Source organism: Phalacrocorax aristotelis, chromosome 9 (assembly GCF_949628215.1).
Source record: "Phalacrocorax aristotelis chromosome 9, bGulAri2.1, whole genome shotgun sequence".
NCBI lineage: Eukaryota > Metazoa > Chordata > Aves > Suliformes > Phalacrocoracidae > Phalacrocorax > Phalacrocorax aristotelis.
This window is the reverse complement of record NC_134284.1, coordinates 1976688-1999579: the sequence shown is the minus strand read 5'-3', so window position 1 is coordinate 1999579 and position 22892 is coordinate 1976688. Positions and strand designations below refer to the sequence as shown.

The 22892-nt window shown below is 45.0% G+C and overlaps 2 protein-coding genes across 7 annotated transcripts in view; one reads left to right on the top strand and one right to left on the bottom strand.

Annotated features, from left to right (window-relative positions):
* Positions 1–2038, top strand: part of EIF2AK4 (eukaryotic translation initiation factor 2 alpha kinase 4) — a 43108-nt gene extending 41070 nt beyond the window's left edge. For all 6 annotated transcript variants that reach the window (XR_012662237.1, XM_075103193.1, XM_075103191.1 and 3 more), the window contains 2 exons: positions 461–585; positions 1778–2038. Coding sequence is in view for 5 of the 6 variants with exons in the window: in XM_075103193.1 (XP_074959294.1) it covers positions 461–585; positions 1778–1832 (180 nt within the window). In the remaining variant the exon portion in view is untranslated. The remainder of the gene's footprint in view (positions 1–460; positions 586–1777) is intronic.
* Positions 2039–3130: 1092 nt separating this feature from the next.
* SRP14 (signal recognition particle 14) lies at positions 3131–6974 on the bottom strand. Its single transcript, XM_075103194.1, has 5 exons — positions 6785–6974; positions 6223–6295; positions 5516–5628; positions 4357–4389; positions 3131–4012 (listed from the first exon to the last, which is right to left on the bottom strand). The coding sequence occupies exons 1-5, from the start codon at positions 6806–6808 to the stop codon at positions 3923–3925; spliced, it is 333 nt and encodes a 110-aa protein (XP_074959295.1). The 5' UTR covers positions 6809–6974; the 3' UTR covers positions 3131–3922.
* Positions 6975–22892: the final 15918 nt, after the last annotated feature.

Here is a 22892-nt window from a genome sequence, read left to right as displayed (position 1 = left end):
CTGGTGATCAGAACCCAGTGAAACATTTGAAAATATCTTCAAAATACTTACTTCAACCAGTCTATCCAAATCATGGAGATAGTTTATCACCTTCTACTTCAATTAAAAAAATAAAAACATACAATCAGCTTGCATTATTCACTTTTGACCACCCTTGCACCAGTTCTTATATTCTATCCAACACTGCAAAACTGATACAGCCCTCTTCATTGCTCACACCTCTTCATCACTAAACTATCTGTGTAAAGAAACCAATCGCTAAATTCTTAATACATTTTCCTAAAAAAAATTTTTTTAAATCAAGTTACACATGTTGTTTATATGAATTTTGTTTGAAACCTGTTTAATTAAGAAGCACTGACGTTACACAATGTTGAGAAGACTGAAACCCGTCAGAAGTATTTCTTCCACCAGACAACGTAAGACTCTATCATAGTTCCTTGTCAATTTTTTTTCTTAGTTTGATGGATCTAGACAAGCCTTTGACGCTACTGTGAGACAACTGATGTCACGATGGCCAAAACAGAGATGTTCATACTTACAAGCCATTTGTGATGAAATTTACAGTATCAAAATGGAAAAGAGGTAAGTTTGTTAAGCTCTTACCGGTATGTAAAAACATCTCAATTATTTCTGCATGAAAACTTCAGTAATTAAGCTGCTCTTAATTTGTTGTCCTCTTTCCCTCTCCCTGAGAAAAAAAGAAATATTCAGGAATTGTGTATAGTTCCTTCAGTACTACAGGAAGAATTTACTGGTCGTCTAATCCTCACTTGTAAAATATAAATTCTTGGCCATTTAAAGTTTTCATTTTTATAAGCCTCTTCAAGAAACTCTAAAATGTGTTCTCATTTACTGCTTTGTTCATAAAACTGAATAGCAAGCAGCGATATACATTCAGGTATACTGCTATTCTACTACGTAGTAACCCTCTTTCCTCACGGGAGGAACTCAGCTCATCTTTTAAAACTCAGGAGCACACTTAATTCCTCCTGCTTTGAAGGAATACAATGGGAATCCAGCACAGCTGACAGACTGTTCAACTTTAAGGAAACACAATGCATGCTCTCCCAAAAAGTACAGTGAAGCCCATTTCTGTTTTCTAAATGTTTTCACATTTATGTTCAACTAATAGTATCCTTGTTGGATTCTGGCAAGGCTGAAACAGATAGTCTGGGCACATCCAGTTTTAAGTCTCAAATTTTAAATTGTTGCATGTACTGGTACAGTTAAGTGAGACCTGGGGATTTATGTCCTATTGTGAGTTTAATTTATAGTAGTTTCTTAAACCTATGTTCAACTTGAAGGTACTACTTAACCTTTAAATTACACTAGAAAGTGACTTTGATTCCTTTTTCTTAGAGATGCACCAAAATTGCCTCAGGTTTACTAAGGCAACTAAATATGAAACATTTTCCTCCCTGTGGCTTGCAAGGCTGTGAGCAACAGAACTCAATCACTACATGTGAATGATATTCCATAGAACGTTGGGTGTGAGCATAATGCAGGCCCTGACGAAGTCTTCCTTGCAGCTGATGCGTGCACACAGAACGCTGCTTGGCCGTAAGCCTTCAGATTGCTCAACAAAAACTGAACAGGCTAGATAAATGGAAAGAGAATAAAGAGGAGAACTGCAGCCACAGCCAAAGGAACTAAAACTTACTGCTTTTCTAATGAATCTCTGCTGTTAGCTTATTGCTAAGATTTGTCACAGGTACTGTAGCTCTTGATCCTGCAGTTTCAAAGTTTTAAAATTCTCTTTTCCTTCCCCCTGCAGGGTTCCTGCACTTATCCTGTACAGTTACCGAGATGAATACAAGGTTTTGTTTTAGTGCTTAAAATGTATTTTATGGGCTGCTTTTACAAAGATAAGTGTTTTGTCCAAAGGAATTTCAAAAAGCTGTAATAATGCAAGCCTAGAAACAAACACCTTTTTATGTGTCCAGATTGAATTTCATGTGTAAGATAAAACTGTAAATTTATGTCAAAAAGTGCAAATAAACGTTTTATAGGCAATTAAGGAACAAGTCTGACTACAGCCACAGATGTGTATTGCCATGTAATTCTTGCCTCTTATGCCACAAATGAGTCAGCTGTCCAGGTGTAAAACTACTTTTACATAGTTTCAGAATGCCTTTTATGTCAGCACGCAACAGTAGGACCAAAATGAGAAACTCAGTTTGAGGATGAGAGAGGAGGAATTAGCTTCCAACTTTTAACTTTCAAACTTTTTTGAAGAAGGTTGTTTTATGTAATGAAAGGTTTGCCTACTGAGCCTTCTTGACATACGTATTACAAGCAATACGTATGTATTTTTCTGTTTAAACCTACTGTTTTAATTTCTATACAGAAGACGGTAGATTTCAAGCTGAAAGTTATTGCAAGCCTGGCTGCTTACGCTTGTCCTGCCTGTACTTTTGTGTTCAGATCAAGCGGCAGCTTCCCAGGAGATGAAATAAGACCTAATACAGGAAAAAACTTCTTTCAGACCTAAACCTAAGGTGTTTAAGAGAAACAGGTGTAATGAAATTTTGAACTAGCTTTCTCCACATGAGTTGTTGGATTAAGTTTGAAGTTAAAAGTCATAGCAATGACGGAAATCTTCTAATTCTGCAAGCTAAATTGTAACTTGACCCCCATTAGGACCAGCAAAGTGAGCAAAACTGAAGATGAGTTACAGCAGCCATAGTTAACTATGCGTTATATTTAAAGGTTGGACTAGATAATCTGGGATATTTCACAAACTACTTAATATACTGGAGTGAATAAGCAGAAAAATTAGGGATGTTTGGAACTAGACTGTTGTTTAGTTTACCCTCCATCCCCACCCTGTACCTTCTGTTTAAACAGCTTACTGTTGTAATGCTCAAGTGACGGCCTTCAGCACTGCAGGCTCACTGCACTAAGAAATACCTACTTACTTCTCCCCGTTTCTTGTAATAAAGAGGAAGGCAAAGTTAAAATATGTAAAGAGGTAACTTTAAAGACAAACCCAGTAACTTCTGAGAACTGTGAAAGTTGTACCAGGAACACACAAAGTAGCATCAGGGGAGTTAGTCCTAAAAGCACAGCTAACTGTACCATTCCGACCACTTCTCCAACAAAAGTCACATCAGTCATTACAACCAAATCCATTTCTCATTGCATTTAATATGAACAATTAAGTATTCACCTTTTACATCTGCTCATATGAATGAGCTAATTTAAGATGTGAAGTATGAAGAAATTCAGATCCCTGAATATACTGAAGGATGAAGCTTTTAAAAAAAACTTTAGGTGACATGAGCATTTTTTTAAGCCATGTCTGAAGGGAACATGATGCACAGTCCTGTCCTTCCTCCACCCTGAGCCAGGGTCAGCACAGCTGGATCAGCATGGAGCAAAGGCACAACTGCCTGGCTCTGCAAGAGCTCAGGCACTGTGCTGGCTGCCCTAGGGACACCTGCACTGCATCATGTACACGTCCCTCAAAATAAGACAAACAGGAAAGCTGCTGTTCCTGGTAATGCATTGGCACCCACTTTCCCTAGTACTACTGAGGCTTATCTTTAAAACTGGGTTATCTGTCACCAAGACGCCTGCTCCAGTCTTACTTTGCTCCTGGTACAGTGCATTTCTCTTCACCCTGTGTTACCCCCCAAACAGGTTTTACAGTGCCCACTTGTATAATATAATACAAAACAAACAGCAGTATAAGTACAAAACTAGTTGGCAGCTGAGTGTAAAGCTATTTCAGTATAACCCCGTAAATACTCCTGCTGTACAATTCACAGAAAGCACCTTCTGTTCTCAGTTTAAACAAAAGTACTGATCACATCCCAGTATCCTTCTCGAAGGAAAGCCAAGGACAAGTGGTAACCCAAAAAGAAATGGACTTTGCTTTCAGCAAGGGTCAAGTCTGTTATGGTAGGACATCGTTCCATCACTGGGTTGCTTTACTCTTCTTGTTTTTGCTTTTCTTGTCTTTTTTCTTCAAGCCATCCATGTTAGCTCTCAGCAAATTTGAATATGCCTGAAACAAGAATTGGAACCATTAAAAGCAAATATTAAGTGACAAGATGTGAGAGGTGACATTTTACATATTGCTAATGGATAGGTGTCTGCATTTTCTCAGTTAGAGAATCATGCTCTTACACCCTACACTGGGAAACTATTGTTTCTAAACCAGTGCAGAAAGTTCGATAAAACAAAACGGGATTTTTTTTTTTTTAAACAAATGCAGATGGATGGGTAGTCTAAGGTTAATCTGTATGCCTATTCAGCACTGGATCAACCTGTTCACAGCTGTCCAGTGTCTCCTACTAGCCTGTCCCCAACACCTACAGAAAAGGAAGATAAAATGCATACAGCACTTACCATCTGGAATTTATTTACTTCCTTTGAGCTCACCTGCAAAAGTAATACTGGAGGTTAACCAAGAAAACACTAGCTTTACTACAAACCAAGTATCAGTACGTCTTTACCCACCAGTGACCACCTGGTCTTTTTAACAGCAGTTGGATCGACTCATCACATTCAGTGGTAGGAGGCTGTACTGACATGTCATAGGACTTCACTGATGTAGAAAACTGAAAACATTCCTTACTCAAATAACAAAATCCTCTGGAGTCCATTCCTCCCAAATCCGTGTGTTTTCAAATGGGAAAAATGTAAAGAAACATTCTAAGGAAGGTTTTATTTACTTGTAGGGCCATGAAAACATGTTGCCGCCCAGATTCTCTCAACTATTTCTGAAAGTAACATTTTTCCGTGGGTTACATCACAGAGGAGAGCTAGTCAGCTAAAGACTTTTGCAATCTCTCATTCAAAGTGAAGACACAATAGGTTTTCAACTGCTAGTTAACATTTCCTGAAATGCAAATAGCTCTGTAAATGAGGAAAAAAAAATAGGTATGCTAAGCAAGATTAAGGCTTAGAAGAGTCTACCCCTGCCCACACATTCTCACCAGGACACAAGGATCCCTTTCCTACTGTTTCACAGTCCGGGAACATTCAGTTCTTTCCTAGGTTGTAAGAACCTTTGGTGATGCCATCAAGGTCTACAGGAAACTACCTCTCTGTCACCTGAGGCCTGAGCGTGGGTGTGCAGGACCCTTCTTCGCCTTGGATCCACACCATTTATCCTCATACTGCAGGTTCCATACCTGCCCTGTCTCCTTCTGCCTGTGTCTCTAGAAGCAGTTTCCCCCTTCCCTCCAAGTTCACTTGACTCAAAACACAATGGTCAAGGTTGCTGAAAACAGGCAGAGCCCCTTTCTGCTGTCCTGCCGTACCATTCTGAAGCAAAATCCAGCACAGAGAGCAAAACTATAAACTATGCATCTGTAATGCATTAAGACTTCAGGTAAGCGTACCACTTCAGGTTCCTGACTTCAGCTGTGTGTTGAGCTACCATATGGTTTCTCTGGAATTAAGAGAGTAGCTCTCATAATTTCATGTAAAGACTTAAAATATGGAGCATTAAATAAGAGACAAGTATGGCCACTAATCTTTCTAACCCAAAGCTGTCACTCACCACTGTGCTAATTTTCTTCTTTCCATCAGTTGCTCTTAGAAGACATTTGTTGTCTGCTGGTTCAAAACTTTCTACGTGGCCTTTGCGCGGGACTGGTTTTGTTCGGCCATCATCTGTATTGAAAGACAGAGAGCATGTATTCGTATTTCACTAAAATCACTGAATGCCTCCTGATATGTTAAAAATTATTCACGAGGGGATCTGTAAAACGTCTTGCAATTTAAGGCCATCTGAACTGACATTGCTGTCAAATTGTTCACAGACGCTTTCCTCCGTAACCCCATAAACTACATCTGCTAGGAAAAAAAGTAAATCCTTGCCCTGACACGTTGTATGAACTGCCTGCTTCAGCAGTATGTTGTAAATGCACGTCAAACTGCAGCCTAGGACACTCGACTTCTCAAGCAGTGCGAGCTAGCCAGAAACCAGACAAAAACAAGCACACAAAAGCAGCACTGACACTCTCCTTTTGTAGAAATCTAAGGATTTCCAATTATTGTTTAGGAATTGCTAAGTCCCAGTATTTCCTGCAGTTTGAAATACGTCTTCCTTCAAGGTTATTAGCACTGCAGCTGATTTGGCCATGTGACTACTCTTGTTTCTCAGAGACTCTGCATCACAACTGTTTCTTTTAAAATCCGTGCCAACAATACTAAGCTTGATTTAGATTAACACCTCTTTAATCCAGTAACATATTTAAAACTTACACTTCTTCAGCGTTATGAAAACACTCCCTGAAGTTCTGCACTTTTGGAAGAGCCTGGTAAGCTCTGTCAGGAACTGCAAGAGAAAGAGACCCCATCGCTGGCTGGAGGCCGCCACCACGGCGGTGGTTTATTTCTTCTCCCTGCAGAGCCCAGGGCTCGGCTGCCGGGGAGCAGCCCCGGCCTCGCCACTACCGCAGGCCGGGCTCTCCCCGCGCTGCAGCGGTAAGCGCCAAGGCAAGGCGACGCCCAGCCCTCCCCGCGCTGGAGCCGCAGGACGGGAGGGACCGGCCGCGGCCGGCCCAGCCCGAGGTTCTGACTCCGGAAAACGAGGTCTAACCCCCGCCCCCCTCGCCCAGACCTACCCCGGCCCCCGCGTGCCTTCCCGCCCTCCCTCGCCGAAGGCACCGGGGACGGCCGTGTCGCTCCCACGCCGCCGCGGCAGCCGAGGGGGCGGCTCCACGCGGGCCCGGCGCACCCGGGGCTCTGCGGCGCCCCCCTCCCTCTCTCCCGGCGCCCCCCGCGGGCCCGGCGCCCCCCGCGGCTCCCCGCCGGGCAGCCCTACCTGCTCGCTCTCCAGCAACACCATCCTGCACCACCGGCCGGAAGCGCCGCGCACGCGCGCGCACGCGCACCACAGCACGAGGCGGGCCCGCACGGGCGGCACCGCCCCCCCCGAGCCGCTCGCGCCGCTGGGAGAACAGAGCGGGCGGAGAGAGCCTCGCGGTGAGGGGAGCGCCACGTCAGCCCCGCGCGGCCACGCCACGCCCCGGCCCTGCCTCCCTTGGGGGCGGGATGGTGATGGTGACGACGGCTGCAGAGCCGGGCAATCGCCAACTATATGAAGTTTAACAAGAGCAAGTGCTGCGTTTTACACCTGGGGCAGGGCAGCCCTGGCTGTACAGACAGGCTGGGGAGCGAGAGGCTGGGGAGCAGCTCTGCAGGGACCTGGGGGCTCTGGTCAATGGCAAGTTGAACATGAGCCACCAGCGTGCCCTGGCAGCCAAGTGGGCCAGCTGAGTCCTGGGGGGCATCAAGCCCTGCATCGCAGCCGGGCGAGGGGGGGGATTGTCCCGCTCTGCTCCGCGCTGGGGCGGCCTCGCCTCGAGGGCTGTGTGCATCTTTGGGTGCCACAGGACATTAAGGATATAAAGCTACTGGAGAGTGTCCAGAGGAGGGCCACAAAGTTGGTGAAGGGTTTAGAGGGGAAACCGTACGAGAAGTGGCTAAAGTCTGCAGCTTCCTCACAAGGGGAGGAGGAGGGACAGGCGCTGATCTCTTCTCTCTGGTGATTGATAACAGTACCCGAGGGAATGGCAGGGAGATGTGCCAGGGGAGGGTTAGGTAGGGTATTAGGAAAAGGTTCTTCCCCCAGAGGGTGGTGGAGCCCTGGAACAGGCTCCCCAGGGAGGTAGTCATGGCATGGTAGCCTGGCGATATTCAAGGAGCGCTTGGACAACACCCTTGGAGACATGGTGTGAATTTGGGGTTTCCTGTGCAGGGACAGGAGTTGGACTTGATGATCCTGCAGGTCCCTGCCAACTCAGGACACTGTTATGACGATGGTGATGATGGTGATGTGGCTTAGGCCGGCAGGAAGGACCAGCCCTGCGGGGCCATGCTCTGGCCAGCACCACAGCCACCACAGCCGTACACCCCCCTGCCCTGCTGTACCCCCGCAGCTGCGCGGTCCCAGCCGCAGCGCAGGTTCCTCTCAGGCACGCTGCCGGCACTGGCAGCCCAGAAGAGCGGCACCAAGGCTTCAGCTCCTCCAACACTGCAGCAGCGCAGCCAGCCCACAGCGGGCTGCCTCACCCGGCGGCAACGTCCCGCTGGCCTCGCCTCGCCTCACCCACTGGCCATGGCTTGGGGTTGGAACAACAGCCCGCGCATAGGCCTCAGGGTGGCTACCGTTGGCAGTGCTCAGCTGCACAAGTCGCAGGGGTGGAAGGGTGTAAACCAGCTACAATTCCCTACTTCCCCTTCACTGGAGTGAGTGAGTGAGTGGAGTCAGACCACTGGAGTCAGTGTCCCCAGGCACCAGGAACAGCTTGCAAGCTGCCACATTAGCTTCCTGTGAAAACAGATTGGCAGCTGGCCGTCGTTTCCAGTGAAGTGCTGAAATGGCTGGTGCGAGGGGTCCTGGCGAGCGTGACTGGCTGAAGGCTTGGAGGGCGAAGGGTGTGACCTCAGACTCGATGAACAAGACCCCTAGATTTGTACAAGAAACAGCCAGCTAAGAGGAAATCAGCATGTGGGTGGGGTGAGAGGGCACTTCATACCCAAAATACTCAGAGCGCTTGAGGGGCAGATTCTGGGAAGGGGCAGTTTTCTGTCAGGCCCAGGTTAGTTGGTCTGGGAACATGTAGAAGCAGCATTTGATCTAGTGCCTTTTCATGTTTCTCACTAGGAAAATTGATTTCATTTTCCTCCATGGACCTAACAAAAGTGAAAGATAATGCCTCACATGCAGATAAAAGGGGAAAAGTGTTCTCAGGACTGATAGGTACTTGAGCCCCTGAAGAACTCATACTGTTCACTTAGGAGCTCAGGACCGCGTTCTAGACAGAACTGAAATACCTTCTTGCGTTATCATTCTCATAGTGGGGTGTTGTTTCATATATAAAGCAACACTTCATAATCAGAGAGACTAGCCACTCCAAAAGTCCTTTTTAGAGTTTGCAATCATTTGTTGTCCTTTTGCAGGTTAAGCAAGAGGCAGTAGAGGGTGCTGTGATTGCACACACAGAAATGAAACTGCCTAGAGAACAAGGAAACAAATACCCAAGAAGCACGTCATCACAACACGGCCATGGTTTATCAAAATCTGTCAGTTTATTAAATTAACTCCATTATGTTGGAGTCAAAGGAAGTGTAGCGATCCAACACTGACTTTCCCTAACTGTCCATGGTGTTATCCTCCTGATGTTTTTGCACTTGTATTATTTACAGTTGAGGAGGAAATGCTTCAGAAAAGTAGATTTAATTGTTTCTCATAGCATTAAAAATCTCATAAAAACTGATGCGAGGAACATATGTTAAGTCTTCTGAAAACGGACATTCTAACCGGACATGATCAGTGCTTTGGTCAGAAGTACTGACAGGCCAAAGCCTTGTACTGTTGTAGAAAGTGATGGTCCCTACCCCTAAAAGCTTACAGTCAGTGTCCACAGCAAGTGAAGACAGGTGGATGCAAGGACTCATTGCTGACATGTACTTCCTTTAGCCCTGCCCGGTTGCAGGAGCAGTCATAACAAACTCCTAATTACAAGAGGTTGTTTTGTCAGAAATCAGAGTAGGGTTCTGTTTTCAAGGGAGCTCTGAATGAGGACGATGCAATAGTGCTGCAGATTTTTATAGGCAACTTGTGAAAGAAGAGCAGAAATGGAAAAACTAAAACAATTGCAACATACTCCCCCTTGGAAGCTACCACGGTCACAGACACTGGAAGGCAGAAGTAGTGCATTTCTACTCATGCTTGCCAAAGAGAAGATGGGTGATCTCATAGCTGAAATGGGGGGACTACAACTCCCACCTGAATTCTGACTCTTGGGTTCACCAGAGGAGTCTTGTGTTGCCTTGAAACCTGTCTCCTATCGTCTCTGTACCACAGCTTTTCTTTCACAAAGGTGGAGAAGGATATGTAGTTATCCTCTGTACCTTTTACACAACAAAAATCCTCAATGCCTGCGGGATGAGCACCCTGGAGATTTTTTTTTTCCCCTTTTGCCCAAAAACCTCATCCCCCTACTAGGAGCTGCTTCTGTTGCTGAGGTGTGCCTTCGGTACGCTGTGGACACAGCTGTGCCCGCCTTAACATAGCTGAGGTACCAGTAGCAGTGCAGCTGCGGCATCAGAGACGGTACAAAGATGCTGGGCATTGACCTGTCTGGGTAGATTCTTTGCAGGAACCTGTAACACCAAAGCTGCTGGTTCTGCTGTATGCTGGAGGAAGGGACAAGGGAGAAGGGACCACTGTGAAGAACTTGAGAGAGTTGCATAAAGTTTACACTTTGCAAATCTGTTGTTTTATCAGACATTTTTCTGAAAATATATTTGTCTCACTACTAATAAAAGAAGTGGCTCCACTGAATTGCTGCATTTCTTCCTGTAAAAAAGAAAGATTTTGTGTGTGTGAGTTTATCTTCCTGATATTTGAAGTTGTTTTTCAAGCCAGAATGTCACAGTTTAATTGGGGGAGAAGTCTTCATCACAACTTGCAAGCAAGGTGAAAATGGAATATTTTTAGCGATTCTTTTCCAAAAAAATAAATGGAACGGGGAATGCTGACATTGCTTTACTTTTGCCAAAGGCTGCCAACACTCCAAGGGAATAAGCTATTCAGCTGGCAAAAAAGTGCTGAACAAACACTGAAGGAGCTAAAGGGATACTCCCAATCATGATATACTTGCTTTTCATGCTATCTCCTGCCCCAGTCTAGTGCCTTCCCCTTCACCCCCTGCCCTCAGAAAAAAAAAAAAAAAAAAGAAAAAGAAAAAAAGAAAAGACAGGTTGGATGAAAACAGTAGCAAGAGGAATTGGTGGATCCTGAGAGTTGGCAGGGGTATTAGTATTTTGTAATCTGATCTGTCATGTGACTAGAGCCAGGCAATAAAAATAAGTCTCCCACCAGCCCTCCTGTTTGCTCAACTTTATTATATGGTGTCAGTAGAGAACTACTTTTTTTTGGCAAAAATTTAGCAAATGAAGCCACCTGAATCATTAAATCCTGAAGGAAATCTGGCAGAGAACTGGAGGCGGTCATTGCTGCGCTTCCAAGTTTTCCTGGAAGCAAGCATGTGCTGAAGAGAAACAGAGAAGGTGAAACCCTCTCCTCTCCTAAATGTAGTGGGAGGGGCAGGAAGCAGACAACAAAATTATTAGAAGTAAATTAAATTCTTGTTCAGCCTTAGTAGAGGTTGGCAAAGATCTATTTGAATTAGCTAGAAAAGATTGCTTCTCGTTATGGGCTATCACACACACACAGATTCAGCTGCTGCACACCGCAGTGAGCAGAAATGTAATAACACACTGTAAATTACGGTTTGCTTACCACAGTGCTCAAGATGAGTTAATAACAGACAATGGCCCGCAATTCACAAGTGGATCATTTTGGTAATTCTCTTTGATCTGGAAGTTCAAGCATACCACGTCAAAGTATAGCTATGCACAGGAGAAAGAGTCAGTGTCACAGCAAAACCCCGGTAACAGCCTCCCCCTGTCCCTTACAAGTCTATCATTAGCACTGCAAAAATAGAGATGCACACCTCACTGCCTTGATGGCCTCACCAGATCTAAGATTAATGGGCAAAGGAAAAGCCTTCGAGAGCCAACATTTAACAGCTGCTGGTTGGGCAGAAAGACAATTAACCCTGGAATAGCTACCAAAACATCCCCAAGCCCTCTGCCAGGGAAATAAAGAAGAGACGTTCTAACTACAGCAGTGAACAGTTACTCTTTTTTTCTAGTGGTAGGTAGATTTCCAACACAGCAATTAGCAGGTGACATGGGTACAGGTGAATGTCAATCCCCAGATCAGGTCTTAACCTTCTTTATAAGTGTCCCTTGTGAAAAGAAAGAAAGGACATGCAAGGGAATGATTATCAGAGAGCTGTTGAACTAGATAGATATACGTGCACAAAGCGGTATTCTTTGCCTGATCAGCCGGTAACCACCAAAAAGAGAGATATTCTGAATACCTTACAGATTCAGACAGAGAACTAAACAAGGCATTTTTGAAAGCTCTTTCTGAGACCAGGATATGCCACCAGAAAGCTGCTGAGCCCCTTTTGAGAAGGCCAGCTTCCAAAGAGAAGCTCTCCACGAGAAACAGGGGGTGTCCTCTCCTGTCTTAGGAACCAGTTCATGTACCCTGAGCTCTTTCCCAAACGTTTCTGTTCATCTTAGTGAAATTTTCCTATTTTATTTAAAACTATGGTTTATTTACACAAAATGAGTTTCAAAGATAGGTTAAGTATAACCTTGAGTTCAACAGGCACTGACTTTCGTTGTGTAATAGCAATGTTAACGGTGATTTATAGTTTGTGAGAGAGACCAGGAAATAGGTAGAGATACGTTTCTTAAAACTCTAATGAACAACTTTACTGTTGTAGTGAAAACAAAAGCCTATCTAGGGTGAGACACAAAAAGATTGTTGGAAAAGGGCTTCATGGTTTTGAAGTACTGTCCAGATTTTAGAAAGCTTCTCTGTCAGGGAAGATAAGAGATGTATATTCACCGTATTGTTAAGTGTCTCACACATGCTCAAAATCGTTTTGTGACAAGCCCCTGTCTCACAAAAAAATGGGGGAAAAAAAGGCCAGAAGAAAGGCAGCCCAGATGCGGAATCGGTCGTCTGTACAACTGATGGTGTCGTCTGTGCTTCTCTAGGGAAACCCTGAGGCACAGCTCACCCTGGGGATAACGCAGCAGCAGGAGTGCATCCCTGCAGCGACATGTACATTATGAATCCATGGAAAATGCCATAGTGCACAACACACCTCTGGGAACAGTGAAATTAAAGAGGCAATTCAGTTAACTCCCTGAATATGACGAAGGGCCTAAGGGAAAGAAGCAACATGTCACCAGATGTGTTTACTTTTGAAGGGCATAGCAAAGAAAACAGTGTCACAGACCTCAAAAACCAAGGTGAAACACTGCAGTAAAACAGTCAGATTAAAAAAAAAAAGAGATGTGCAGGATGGGCATCCACACTGTGTTCTGAAGGTACATTTGTCCCCGTAACTTTCAGCTGCAAGCAGAGCAGAGGGAAGTGCAAGAACAGCCTGTTCTGAAGGAGTGCACCTGCGAGGTGACGCAGCTGAGCTGCCCTGACCCCGCTGCTGCTCTCCTCCAGCAGCCTGTCCAGTCGGCGGCTGCCTACTGCCACCGCTGGGAAGAAACCCCACACTGTGCACACATACGTGACCTGGAGACTGTGTGGCCGAGAGCGCTGTACCACATGGCAGAATAAGTCTTTAGAAGAGGCCTAACAATAGCATCAGTTTTGAGTCCAGATGAATGAGTCACTCATATAGAAACAAATAAAAATGTGCCAGAATATGCTCATATCCTTACAACACTGAGATGTATACTGTGGTTGAACTCCCAGTTTATCTTCTGCATGGACCAAATTATAATAGCTTGGTAGTTATACCTCATATTATTTGTTACTCTTAAAACTAATGTATTTTAAATTATTAGGGATGTGAAATTAATTTCCAGTGTACACCTCACTTATATTTTTTGAGGGTTACAGGGCTACTCAAATGGCAGACCTTGGTCTGTGTTTGAACCTGGAGTGAGTTTTAGAAGGTGTTCAGACGTGTCCCCTCCACCTTGGGGTATGAACTTTCACACAGTGGACTCAAAGGCTTTCTGCAAATAAACCAACAGATTCTTCTTCCTTGCAGTCCCCCTGGCATTAGTACAGCCCTAGCGGTGTTCAGGAGGTCAGAATTTGGGAGCTGTTAATATAACTCTGTCTTTGGAGCTGTAAACTATAAACCACAAATTCATTGGGGTTAAAACTTTGATATTATCTTTAAACCAACTTTGTGATATGAGCTTTCAGCGTGGTTTCAGTGGGTCTTTGTAAATCATCTGTGAACTCCAGTGGTGCAGGATCAGGCCTGTACAATACAATGCACCTTCTGGGTGCTCTAGAAATTATATTTACCAAACCTCACAGCTCATCTCTCTAGCAGGAAGAGGGTATATAGCCATCACTTCATTTTGTATGGCAGATTTCTAACCAGACACAGAATGTCTGGTTAAGAGCTGTGCAAAGCATCAGGAAGGTAATTAAGTTGGAGCTCAAGAGTAATGAGGTGACAGAGATCGGGTTGAGCATCATTTCTTTCACATCTATGTGTCCTACTTTCTGTGTTCAGAAACACAGAAATGCAGTTGTGAAAAATTTCTACCAGGCACTCCCAGTGAGGTTACAGGATTTTTTTTCTATGTGTGTATTTGAGAGATAGAATGAAGAATATCACACCAGGTAAAAAAAAAAAAACAACAAAAACCCAAACAAAAACCGACCAAGTCAACGGCAATTCTAGGTCAGCAGAATGTCACCAGGGAGGACAACATTGTCTTTGATATCAGAGAACACCAGGGGATGTGTAATTAGAAAAGGAGCCACAAGGTCTTTGCTGTCCTCCATTTGCAGTCTCCTCAGAAGGCCAGAAACCCAAGCGCTGTATATTCCCTTGATACCATGGGCTGTTGCTTTCTCAGGAAGAAAAGGGTCACCTACTGCCTCACCAGCGCCGTTTCCTGCCTCTGCTGAGGCCGCCCAGCGAAGCGAGACCTGGCTGGACTTCTGAGATTTAAGGATCACAACACAAGCTGCAATGCCTGTAAAACAATGGTTTCTTCACAGCCTGAGTGAGGATGTCTGACACAAGAGCAGCACGGCACAACAAAGAGACAATTAAGTTAGTTACCAGATGAGTGAGGTGACAGGGATTGGCTTAGACATTATTGCTCTCACTTCCATAAGCCCTAATTTTGGAAAAACAGAGACAGTTTTGTCAGTTACCGCTAGACATTTCCAGTATGACTACCTCCTTGTAAGAGCTGCCAAGCGTACCTTCTTATTCAAGCTTTACTGGTGTTCTTGCTCTTCCCTAGGGCACCTCCAAATGTCCAGACACTTTCTAGGAACAGGGTGGCCTGAGGAGGCCACTGTGTGAAGCCAGCAGCTGCCCTGGGCTTGCTGGGTCAGCGGCTGGAGGAAGCGGTTTCCTGTTTTGCTGGTGCTCAATGCCACTTAACAATAGGGGGAAAGAAAAACTGCGGGATCTAAGCACAGCAAAACTGTTTTCTACATGAGCTGTCCGCCTGCCTCCCTGCTCTGCCCTGGCTGCCCCCCACCTCACGCACCCACCCCAGCCAGTGGACAACAGGAGAGGAGAGGAGGCAGAGGCATTCGGGGCTGAGGCAATAAGGGCTCGAAGGCACCTCTGCCATATAAATGTCCTGGACCCCTTGGCAGCGGGTCTGAAATAGCAGCTGAATATTACTAGTTTGTATCTTTCCTCTTGTCTCCTATGAGAGAGAAAATGAGACCCATGTGCAGTACTTCTGGAGCATCAGTGTCAGCAAGAGTCACTCCTGCCTTCTTACAACACCTAAAAAAATCTCGTCCATCCCAGTAGATGGTTTTCAGTACCGTCCTGTGATAACCATTTCCAGCCACGGTCAGTTCATTAGGGCGGGAACAGCATTGGCAGAGATTCCTTGCTCTGCCTTTCTGGAAAACATCCCTCTCTAATGGTTTGCTCGGTGCCAAATCCTTAATCCACTCGTATCAGCTCACAGAGTGCCCTTACTCTCCTACTCTCCTCCTACTGCCTACACACTCAGGCAGCATCCCTCGCCACCATGCCAGAGTTCTGCTCTCAGGATCCCCATATCCAAATCCTGCCTCACTTACCGGCCTTGTTTTTCAAATGCATCTTCTGAGATTAAGGGTTGCAGGGGGTAGCTCTGTAAAGCAGGTTAAACTAAGCATTGTAACTGCAAGTGGAGTCACTCAGAAACAGGAAACACAGGTACCCAAACTGTAATCTGAGACTGTTGCTATCCCAGTCCCTTTATTTCTGCCTCCCCCTCTCTGTTTCTGAATACATGTTGTCTTCAAACGCACACAGAGCAGCAGACAGGAGCCCCAGGCAGATTGGAAGTCACCGGCTCTTTGTTAGTGCTCAGGCTATAGAAATCCCAGATGAGTCACCCCTGCTTGCAGTAGCAGGTAACCCAGCCATTGTCAATCAAGCTCATGGCACCTTAAATGCAACCCTGCCAAGGAAATTCTCAGAAGCAATGCAGGTATTATAAATGCAATTCCTCTGTTATTGCCTGTAGCCTTAAAAAAACCTGTAACAATAGAATCCTACAGCTTTTAAAGTTCAGGAGTGGCATTGCTTGAAGCTACAGCATGCAAGCATCGCACTAAGTTTACAGAATAGTGTGCCAGAAACCTCCACATGGAAGGATTTCTTTTGGGTGTTTTTTTTGTTAAGGGTTTCTTTTATATATATATATATTTTTTTTTTTTTTAAGGGAAAATTCACCTAAGAATCGCATCTGTTGGTTTGGGTTTGGGGTTTTTTTTTCCACACAAGTTGTGATTGGGTTATAGTGCCAGTAAAAAGGAGGAAAATTTCCAGGACTTAACAGTCAAGCACACAGTGAGGTTCTGCAAAGAGCTCAGTCAGTGAGACATAGTAATGTAGGGCATCAATCATGCTTAAACCTTATGATGACCCAACAGTGTTTTATCATCACCTGAACACAGCAGGAGAGCTAGAATTCCACTGAACTCCATTGGAGGAAGAGTGCTCTAGGTCTTTATGAAGAACATCACAAAAAAGATATGTTCAAGACCAAAAAAACCCTCCCACAAATCCTAGGATGAAACTAGCTTTGTCTATACTAAAGGTTTACCTAACATTATTTTGCAATCAGGGTATGATGTTCTCTGACCTTCCTCTTTGTTTTCCTAGACAAGATAGAAGAGTATCATTAATGCAAGTTTCTCAGAAGCGTCTCTCCCCTGTCATACATATTTATATATCCGTGCCTACTGTGTGCAGCCTGGGAGAATCCCATAGTGCTCTTGAGGGAGGATAAAGAGAACAGGGGTAAGCAGTGGCATGACACCAGCTACACACGGTGGAGTGGTGTCTTGAATGTTGTGTTGCACTCGGTGCTATTAGGACAAGTTAATTACCAGGTTAGGGAAAGACAATGAACATAGGAAACAACATCATTATTCAGCAAGACATCAAATTTTATCTCAGGTGCCTGTTACTCTTGCTCGACCAGTTCAGTTGTTACCAGTGTATTAGTCATCTGACCACACTGAACATCAATCTTTCACTCCTCATTACGCACTCAACTACAAGCTACAGAATAGGCTTGCTCTATCCTGTAATTACAATATATAGCTGTGCTATAAAATCTATTATGCCTGGAGGTCAGACTCAGAAACAAATTAATTAATTGCACTTTCTCCACTTCTAGGCTAAGATAAGATATTTTTTTTGCTACTTTTCAGTAAAAGGCTCTGCTTTTTCCATAACACAAATGGTTTGCCATAATAAGCAGCTTGTCAGCAAGAGACAAGGCAAGCAACAGGCATTTTATCATCACAGGGCGCCTGATTATCAGTATTATAAAGTTATCTTTTGGCAGAGAAGTCTTGGCAGTGAATGACTTCTTCAATCTGGGATTAGCAGTTCTGCACCAGGCTGGTGCCGAAGTGACAAGTCAGCCTCCTGGTGCGTGCCGTGGTGGAGCGCTGCGCGGGGGACGGGCCCCTCTGCACAAGGCGAGCGCTTTTCCATTCAGCTTGGCGACAAGGGTAGCATTTCATGCCTTTCAAAGGCGTACAAATTGAAATGCCGGATTTAAATCAGAGGCCATGATTTGTTGGATGGTGCATATCGGGGTGGCCTTTAGACTGTTTGAACACAAGAGTCTGGAAAAAGCTAGTATTCCAGTGGCTCTGTAAATAAGGATTCCCCTGCTCTGTGGAGGACAGGCTTCCAAACCTGGTTCCCCAAATTCTCACTGCTTGGGGATCAATAGTGTGACTGCAGCATGTCAGAAGAATGCATCCTGGGACAGATCTTGTCCTTGTGGCTGCTCTGGTTAGACAGTGTGGGTTCAGAGAGGTGCCAGAGAGACAACCCTGCCCCAGCTGAGAAAGATGCTTGTTCTCCCAAGAATGATTTTGCCTTTTCTTTTTCTGTTTTCCCACATACACTTTTTGGGAGTGTGTTTCAATTCCTTTTTAACTTCCATTTTTTCCCCTTTTGTTCCCCTCTCTTGTCCCTCTCCTGCCCATCAGTCACTCCTCTGTCACCAGTTGCCATTCTTCACCACCCCCTGCAGTGACTTCACTGAGACAGTGACTCGCCTGCCCCTGCTCTCGGTGCAGGCTGTCGCACTAATGCCAGAGCTGGGGTAGCCATGGCGCAGTTGAGCTCGAGAGGTAAATCCTTTTGTGCTTTTGCTATTCAGGACAGGACAGTTCTTACACCGTAGTGATGTGAGAAGAAACGGCGGTTGCTGAAGGGAGAGCTGCTGTGCTGCTTGTGGTGCAGCGTGGTGTTTTGGGGCAATGGGCCCAGGTTACTGTAGGAGCTAGGCGCTCCTATATAAAACAATGGTTGCCTTCCCAAAGCACTCACAGTTTAAGTGACTTTCATAAGCTAAGCATGCTCAAAATCTCTAGTGAAAGCTGCCACACATTCAAAGAGCAAGTTGGGGAAGTCACGCTCCCTGCAGAATGAAAGTCCCATCTCCCACGTGAGAAAGAAGACATGTACCACTTTCTCTCCTTTTCTCCACTGTTTTGCTGCTGGTTGTAAGCTACAAAACAAACACAGGATTTCAGGGAACGTTCAATCTGCAGCTTGTTCTCAGCTGATCCTGTTGCAGGGAGCAAGTTCCTGGCTGATTCACGAGCAGTAAAAATAAACACAGTCTGGGGAAGGCCGGGAGGAGGGAGGGAGACTGGAGGGTACAGAGGAAAAAGAAGGAGCTGCAACAGCTGGTGTTTTCTTTGCTGGTTCTTTTCAGAGGATTTAGGCAGGTTGGAGATGTAAGTGATTAATGAAGAATGATAACACCTCACCCCCCTCCTCCTCCTGGAAGGAACATGAGCCTTTATGCATATCGCTGGTTTCTCAGCTTTAACCTTTCCAAGATTTACACACTCCATCCACTCCAGTGCAGTGCTGTGGGGCTGACAGCACATCTGGGTGTATTAACTGTATGCTCTGCAGTTTTTACAAATGCTTAGGGTTTGTTCTCAAAGTTTGGAAACTCTGCACTCAAAGCCCCGAGACTTCCCCCGTGGAGCTGACCAGACTGAAGAAGATGAACGACCACACAAACTCAAGACTAGGGGTTTTTTTCTAGCTTCTTCTGTGCTTTGAGTAAAGAGCACAGCTAGATATTGCTGAACCCCAGTAAAACATGCCTCCATAACAACTCCCAGAGCGCTCTGGGGTAAAGCACATCTGGGAATAGCGTACAAGTAGCAGAAGTCCTTTTCTGTTGCCTTCCATGGGTATGTCAGCTGCTTTGCCAAGTACATCTAGGAATCCCGCCCTTGGCTCTGCTCAAGGGTGACCACATCACGGTGTGCTTCTGCTCTCTGCTGTGTGGTTAAGAAGTTGGCTTTCCTCTTGCCTTCCTTGCCCTGGAGAAAAATGTCCAGCAGAAACAGATGGGGAAAGGTGGATGCATAATTTCTGCCACTGATGAAAAGGAGTTGCGGCAGGAAGTTTAGTGTTATAACTTAAGGAATGAGGTTCCCACTAGGAACAGCATAAGACAAAAGTTAAGGAGCTTTTATTATCATTTGTCTTAAGCAGGGTTGATAGAGGCATAAAAATAATAATAATAATGTGCTAATGAAATTTACTGAAGATGAGGTGTCTCATCAACAGAGAGGACAAGCAGAATATCAGGGAAAAAATCTGATGACTTCAGAAAATCACAGCACGAAAGGTCATACACCTAGGCAGCAGGAATTCCTGCTGTAAAGACAAGGACATAGCTTTTGGAAGAAACAGTGGTGAAGAAAGACAAGGGTATTGTCATCCCTTACAGAGTAACTGAGCCACCAGCATGACAGAATCATGGAAGAGGTAAATGCAGTCACAGGATGTGTTAGACAAGGTATTTTAACTAATTAGAAAAGCATTGCTGCCATTGTGTAAGGCTGTATCAAAACATCATCCAGAACAACACATACAGTACTTTTCACCCATATTTACAAAGAAGATCAGAACAACTGATGATCAGGGAAATGAAGAGTCTGCCTTAGAAGACTATAAAAGAAACTGATTTTTACAACAACGAAACAACAAGAATGGATGAGCAGGGACAGGAGCCTTTAAATACATCAGAGGAGAAAACAACAGGGAGAGAACAGTAATTATTTAAACTAAAGCATGACCTTAGTTTGCTAGGTCGAGAGCAATACCAAGAATAAGATGGTATAAAATAATGACTAGAGGAACAAGCTTGTATAAAAATTTTCCATTAAATTTCACAAGGGGAAAATAGAGAACAAGCTTAGGATGAAGCTTCACAAATTATTAAGAGTGTTTTATGATGTGGAAGGCCCAGTTGGTCCCCTTCCACCTGAAGTCCTGGTGTGGACTTTATAGATGCATATGCATCAAGAACAGCATGGGTGTTTACTCACGGGCAATTTAATTTTTAATGATGAGGACAAGACACCGTTAGGTACTGGGGATGAGAACTGAAACCTGTCATATCTCGGTCCCTGGTTGAAATCCAGACCAGGCTGCATGTTGAAGGAGAGTTAGTGCTATATCGCCCAACTATTGGTTGGCAGCTTCTTTGGAAAATGAGCTGCTGTGCAGCTCCTCATGGGTGGTTTTCTGTGTCATGAAATCACAACCGCCAAAAGCAGTGATGGTGTTAAGTTTTGCAGGCAGTCTTTCTAGAAAGACCACAGATTGCCTGGGCAGGGAGAGCAACCAAGCCACTAGCTGGGTGCATTGTAGTGGAGGATGGTAGGTGGAAATCACGCAGCCATCAGCTGATGTAACCTGCCTTGAGTACAGAGAAGGACCCAGGTCCCTACTACTAATGACAAAGTGCTTGTTCATTTGACTTCACTGAAAACACAGACCAAGACTGAATGGCCATGCCCTGTTGTTGTCCCACTGCTGGTGCAGTCTGCCACAGCCTGCGAGGCACGTGCATTTACATACACTTTGCACACGTGTATTTCGCACATGCATTTACACACATTGCAAAGCCCCGATTTATGAGAGCACAAGCTATGCATTTGCCAGGCAGCCACATGGTGCTGGGTGCAGACATCCATCTCCTGCAGCTCCCCAGAGCACACCCGCACCACGTACTCATCTCTTGGGGCAGGAGGAGAGGAGGCCTGGTAAAGGCTGAGCTAGTCACAAACACTCTGGAGGTTCCTTCAGCTTAAGATCCAAGACTGGCTTTTGCCAAGACAAGTGCTGGCACATCCTGCAGCAAACAGGAGGGGGAGTGCGAGGGAGATGAGGGAGCAGGCTGGAGAGGGAGACCAAGAGACACAACCAGTTATAATTTTTCCTACTCTGCTGGCCCTGTAAGAGAGGAGGAATTTATAATGCACATACATACTCCAGGTTTTTCAAAGGCTGTCTTTAGTTGTATATCATATTTCCAGGGGTCAAGTGTTTATGCATTTTGTCTACAAGAGTAAAAGATGTGTATTTTTAATAGGGAGTGACTGATCACGAGTGAGCCGGAGTGCAATACACTGAAACAGAGGCAAGACTCTTTGCTTCGGCTGTGAGGTTAGCTAAACGGTGTAGGCTTTGTACCCCACCTTGACCAGAACTGGTTTATCAGTCAGACCACAACACCTTGACTGCATTGCATTCTTACTTCCGAACAAAACCAAACTGCCTTGAACAACACCTGATGAGACTTATTATGTTTATACCAGTTTTGAGAATTCTTACATCTTTTGATATGTAAATGCTTGCCTGTCTCAGTCTGCCCACATCACTTGTTTAACCCACAAGACGCTGCAGTTGCAGCGGCACACCACGTATCCATACAACATACGAGCCAATGATGCTGTAGCTTACCAGAATGGTGAGCTCTGTCATGACGGGCACTCTGCAGAGAAGGTCTCGAACACAACTGAACTTACTGGCTATCCGTAAAAAGTGATGTAGCTTTTATGAATGAGATTTGAAGGAGTAATGTAGTCAGATCTTTAATGTTGAGAGGAAGAGGTAAAATTAGAAGGCAATCACTGCATAGAGCGCTCTTTATTTACTTTTAGAAAATGAGAAATCCCAAGCACTGTTTGGATGCACACCACTGTGAGACTACAACTACAAGCCACTGAACACAATGTATTATCCAAACAGGTTTTTCTGTAGTTCCTTTTCAGGAGTCACCCTGACATGCCTACAAAGGGTGAAGAAAGGATCACTGCTTCAGAACATGGAAATTGCTTATGACTCATCTTTATTGAGCAAGTTTTAGGGAACAATGTGGGATTTCTTCTGCTAAAGCCAAAAGTCCTATTAACAGCCTACAGGGAAAACCAATAAACATTTCTCACAGAGTAAACTAACTGCTTCTCTCTCCCTCTGCTTTAGTCACCTCCTCTGAGGTATATAAAGACAATTTTGGTTTTGTTGATTAACAGCCTGTCTCAGCATTGATGGGGAGATGCTTCCCATAGGACAGCGAGCCCTGTAGTCCTTCAGGCTGCTTGGTTGGTTGGTCTGCACTGATCAAGCACATAGCAGACCCAACAAGCCTTGTAGCATTGCTGGTGCTGGCTCAGCTCTGTCTCCTCCAGACCCCCAAGTTGCCTAGTGCTAGGTGCTTGTTTTCCTCAGCCAGTTCAAGCTCTCTCCACTGAGAGCTGCAGTACATGGGGACTTTTTGTAGCCCCCTTAAAATAGACTCATACGGCCTGTCCCATCTTCGCCTCAAGTATCCTTCTGGGTAACCTACTGCATGCTACACGAACACAGGAACTTGCCGAATTACCAATTCAGTAAAGAGCAGGCCGAGGTGCAGGCTGTTAAATACAGACGATTTGCAAGAGCTGACAACGTGGTTGGCACAGCACAAGGCCCTAAGGA

Bases quoted from the DNA above. Each gene is read 5' to 3' on its own strand.
- SRP14 (XM_075103194.1), bottom strand. From the start codon at position 6,808: ATGGTGTTGCTGGAGAGCGAGCAG. The intron at 5,629-6,222 runs GTAAGTTTTAAA...CTTTCAATACAG, and splicing joins TTTCATAACGCTGAAGAAGT to ATGATGGCCGAACAAAACCA. The intron at 4,390-5,515 runs GTGAGTGACAGC...TTACTTTTGCAG, and splicing joins AGAAGAAAATTAGCACAGTG to GTGAGCTCAAAGGAAGTAAA.